The following is a 5,659-nucleotide window of genomic DNA, read 5'->3' on the forward strand; positions in this document are numbered from 1 at the left end:
AAGTACGGGTCTCTAGCTTTGACATTCTTGATGAAAAGATAATATAAAATATTTAATGTACATTAATTAGTTGATAAATGGAATCAATATTAATTCTATCTATATGTGCTTTTCAGGACCTATTTACTTTGGTATTAATTAGAACTTCCTCGGACTTGAAAAGAATAGGCGCATACGATATAAATATAGGGATTTATTAATGTTATGTTACATAACATAAGTTTTGTTTCCAACACTCACAATAAAAAGAAGAGAGAAAATTGAATAATGAAAGAGAAAGAAAAACATATGGACTCCACCTTTTTAATGTGTGTGTAGAAAAATGAAGTTATGTTATGTAATATAATAAACATAAAACCCATAAATATATTACGATATAAATATTATAATATATATATATATATATGTGTGTGGTAGGATCCTTTGACACCAGTGTCAAATTTGAAATTTGACATCTTATCTGAGAGTCATTAGATCAAAAAATATCAACGACACTGATTTGTAAGCATATGACACCGTTGATCCTTTTTTATCTAACGGCTCTCAGATGAGGTGTCAAATTTCAAATTTGATACTGGTGTCAAAGGATCCTACATATATATATATATATATATATATATATATATATGGGCTTAACATTTCTGCAGCTGCCGTAGATAGTGTTATCTACAGCTGACACAAAAAAGTGGGCCCCACAGCTTTTAAAAAAAAAAAAAAACTCAGGATCCGGTGCCGTATCCTAGGATCCGGACGCGGATCCTTGCTTGCTGTAGGTACAGCAGCTGCAGAAATCATTTTGCCTATATATATATATATATATAGAGGTAGGATCCTTTGACACCAGTGTCAAATTTTAAATTTGACACCTCACCTAAGAGACATTAGATCAAAAAATATCAACGACTCTAATTTGTAAACATGTGACACCATTGATATTTTTTAATCTAATGGCTCTCAGATAAGGTGTCAAATTTGAAATTTGACACCAGTGTGTGTCAAAGGATCCTGCCTCATATATATATATATATATATATATATATATATATATATATATATATATATATATATATCTCAAATATTTGCCATATATACATGAAAATATTAAATGTGGAGAATCATAACCATGAAAGAGGAAATTATTAAAAGTAGGTAATCATAACCATACATCTATAACTTTTGTACTTGACGCGGCTGTAGAAATGATTTTACCTATATATATATATATATATATATGTGAGAAAAATATTTTTCAAGTTACTTGAGATAACTTTATCTCTGGCTACCAAATCATAATCATAACCGTAGATCAATGGTGATAAAGGAAAAGAGAGAAAAAGGAAAATCATAATCATTCAAAGGTGAATCAATAAGTAATAAATATAAGAAAATAAATAAACAAAACGACATAATTTTTTGGTAAAGAGAGATAAACATATTTTAAGCTACTTGAGAAATATTTTTCTCATATATGTATATATGTGTGTGTGAGAAATATACTTCTCCTTTCATTGCAGATTTTTTTTTTATGGAGCAATTGATTTTAACTATGTATTACGGTACTGCATAGTATTTTTTCTTTCTTCGGCTGATAATGTTTGAAGAGTAAAAAAAATAATTTTATTATTATAACTACGTATTAATCGCCGTGTATATAGTTGTATAAATTCTCGTCAATACAATGAATGTAAGGTGTGCTTAGAAGAAGAAGGAATGGCATCGTCTGAAGCAGCAAGATCTGAGAGATCTCAACCAGTGTTGAGTGTCCAGGAGCTCATGAAGAAACCGCTGACATCAATTCCTCAACGTTATATTCATCTAGACAGTCATGAACCTTCAGCTTTCCAAGATGAAACCTTTTGTAGTGCAATGATCCCAACCATCAACCTGAAAAAAATGATTCATGGAGAAGCTACAGAACTTGAACTAGAGAAATTGAACTCAGCTTGTAGGGACTGGGGTTTCTTTCAGGTTCACAAGTGATCACCTTTTATAGAAAGAAATTCATGTTATTCATTCTATATTGTTATGTGTTTCAATTTATTTGTGTCTAGATAATTGATTTCTTTCTTCTTATATGGTCAAATGGATCAACCTATATATATATATATATATATATATATATATATATATATATATATATTTTAAATGTATAATTTGTTCCAAAATCCTCTTCTTTTTCTGAATTTATATATACTTTATGCAGTTGGTGGACCATGGAATCAGCACACCAGTGTTGGAAACGCTTAAGGATGAGATTGAAGAATTCTTCGGGCTTCCCTTGCAAGAAAAGATGAAGTACAAGATAAGGCAAGGTGAAGTTGAAGGTTACGGAGCTGTGATAAGATCAGAGGATCAAAAACTTGATTGGGGTGATAGGTTCTATATGATGACCAATCCTCTTAATAAAAGAAAACCATATCTTTTCCCGGACCTTCCTTCATCACTCAGGTATTTGGGGTGATAGCTAGGTTCTACATGAATAATATATTGATCACTTGACCTATATGTATATGTATATATAATATTCTCAATTAAACATGCAGGACTATCTTAGAATCATACACTGCAGAGTTGCAAAATGTTGCTATGATACTTGTGGGGTTGATGGGAAAAGCCCTGAAGATAGATAAGAGAGAGTGGGAGGTGTTTGAAAACGGGATGCAATCTGTGAGGATGACATATTACCCTCCATGCCCAAAACCAGAGCTTGTTATGGGCTTCCCTGCTCATTCAGATGCAACAGGAATCACCATCCTTAACCAAGTGAATGGAGTGCATGGCCTCCAGATTAAGAAACATGGGATTTGGATTCCAGTGAAAATCATCTCAGATGCTTTCATTGTCAATATTGGGGACATTCTGGAGGTTTGTCATCATCCTCACTTTCATATTCCCTAATATGCACACCCATACTCATTCCACATGGGAATGAATTATCTAATGTCACATGCATAGACCTTATATGAAATGATCCCAATAATGCATAGACAAATCAACTTATCCTTTTTCATATTTTTTTTTATCACATTTTCTTTAATTTGTTTATTAACAACTGAGATAAATTCCTTATCTGCTTTTTAACATGTATAAATGGTTGGATTTTGGGAGAGATTGGAGGTAGCAAAGTCAACTACTATTTCTACACTAGAACCAAGTACTTTCCGAATTATAAATGAAGGGAAGGAGGGTGATATTTTCATTTTTGTCATAGAAAAATCTTAAAGACGCACTCTTATGACTAAATTAATTTTTCACGTTCTTAATATAATTGAGGTAAAAAGCATAATTCTTTAATTACTAATAAAAATGTTTGGTTTCTCATTTGGAAGTCTAAAATCATAATTTGAATTTTATTTATAAAAAATAAGTTTTTATCCAAATCATAGTTTAATGCTTTTCTCAACAGAAAACTAAACATGGAGTAAGTCAATCCCTTAAATTAGGGAAGGGATTGACAGTTGACACCTTATATATAATCGAGATAATGACTAGTATGTTGTGTCAATATACCATTAAATAATATTGTAAAAATTCTACATTAATATTGAAAAAAAATTGAAATTCATAAAGTTAAAATTGCAAACATTATATTTATGAGTAAAGGATTTTTCCGGTCAATGGAAATAAGTTATCTCCGGTAAGTCCAAAACGACGTCGTTTTGGGACGAAAATCAAGGTGTTTTTGTAATTATAATATATTGCAGGGTTATATTAGTCTTTATCATTATAAATTTTTAATCTTATAACCTCAAAACGACGTCGTTTTGAGCTCACTGGAGATAACTTTATCTCCGGTGACTGGAGAAATACTTTTCTCTATGTTTATATATATATATATATAGGGTTCGCTTTTTCTGCAGTAAATTCAATACGACGTCGTTTTGGGACGGAAATAATGGTATTTTGTAATTTTAATTTATTTCAGGGTTATAATAGTCTTTATATTTATAATTTTTTAAGATTTCAATACCAAAACGACGTCGTTTTGGAAATAAATGCAGATAACTTATCTGCATTAACTGCAGAAACATTTTTCCCATATATATATAGGGAAAAACATTTCTCAAGTTGCTTGAGACAATGTTATCTCCGGCCACCCCAAAACTACGTTGTTTTGTTTATTTATTTCCTTATATTAATTGATTCACCTTTGAATGGTTATGATTTCATTTTTCTTTCTCTTCCTTTATCACCATTGATCCATCTTTGTACGGTTATGATTTAGTAGCCGAAGATAACATTATCTCAAACAGCTTGAGAAATGATAAGCTCATATATATATATATATATATATATATATATATATATATATATATATATATATATATATATATATATCAAGGTTCGTTTTTTCTGTAGTTACTGCAGATAAGTTATCTGCAGTAAGCCTAATACGATGTCGTTTGGGGGCGGAAATTATGGTATTTTTGTAATTTTAATTTATTTCAGGGTTATTATAGTCTTTATGATTATAATTTTTTAATATTTCAATCCCAAAACGACATCATTTTGAGAGTAAATGCAGATAACTTATCTGTAGTAACTGCAGAAATATTTTTCTGATATATCAATTATGAGGTAGGATCCTTTGACATCAGTGTCAAATTTGAAGTTTGACATCTCATCTGAGAACCGTTAGATAAAAAAAGATCAACGATTCTGATTTGTAAGCATGTGGCATTGATCTTTTTTGATCTAACGACTCTCAGATAAGGTGTCAAACTTTAAATATGACACTGGTATCAAAGGATCCTACCTCATAAATTATATTTTTTGCTGAACAATGAGAATTATACACCAGTCAATTAAGATATGATTATATGATAATATGATTTTGGCTTTAATCCTTAATATACAAAAAATGAAAAATTATAGAACAAAGCTTTTACAACCAAAAGATAAATCTAGGGAAGAAAACCAGAATTATTATTTGATTTAGGAAAGAAATCTTCATCTCGTGATTAACAGAATGCTTCCATCCACTTCAGATTCTTTCAGTTAGAATAAATATTCAATTTAAAACACGTGTAAAAATTGAAATGATAAGAAATACATCTTCTAAAATCAAATAAGCTGCGTTGACTTTTAACGAGATTCTCGAAACCATGAATGCAGACACCCCATTTTACTTTATATTATATACAATAATACGAAAAGCCTTCTACTTTACTTTTCAGCCGGTTTTATAATAGTTTGTGACCTTTGAAACTTGAAAAAACAATGTGCATAACTTTGAGTAAATCTGAAGGAAGATTAGTGCAATTGACTAAAAATAAAAGAGAAAAGACTGAACAAAAAAATATTCCAAAAATAAAATGATTGTTTTTGTGGAAAGATAATAAAGTGATTTGATTTGGAATATAATAAAGAATGCTCGAATTTGCAGATTATGAGCAATGGGGCATATAAAAGTGTTGAGCACAGGGCAACAGTGAATTCAGAAAAGGAAAGGATCTCTATTGCTATGTTCTTTCTCCCCAAGTTTCAATCTGAGATTGGACCTGCAATTAGCCTCACAAACCCAGAAAATCCCCCTTTGTTCAAAAGGATTGGAATGGAGAAATATGTCAAAGATTACTTCACTCGTAAGATGGATGGAAAGTCGTACTTGGAGCATATGAGAATCACTGATCAAAATGTTACCGACACCACAGTTTAG

The 5,659-nt window shown here is 30.6% G+C and overlaps 1 protein-coding gene across 1 annotated transcript; it reads left to right on the forward strand.

Annotated features, from left to right (window-relative positions):
• Window positions 1–1,710: 1,710 nt before the first annotated feature.
• On the forward strand, window positions 1,711–5,659 carry LOC133300532 (codeine O-demethylase-like). The gene is made up of 4 exons (XM_061500090.1): window positions 1,711–1,968; window positions 2,204–2,448; window positions 2,544–2,865; window positions 5,387–5,659. Exons 1-4 carry the CDS (start codon window positions 1,711–1,713, stop codon window positions 5,657–5,659), a joined length of 1,098 nt encoding a protein of 365 aa, XP_061356074.1.

This window comes from Gastrolobium bilobum, unplaced genomic scaffold (assembly GCF_033153095.1).
Source record: "Gastrolobium bilobum isolate Gb01-03AN ecotype WA unplaced genomic scaffold, APGP_CSIRO_Gbil_v1 utg2187, whole genome shotgun sequence".
NCBI classification, from domain to species: Eukaryota; Viridiplantae; Streptophyta; class Magnoliopsida; order Fabales; family Fabaceae; genus Gastrolobium; species Gastrolobium bilobum.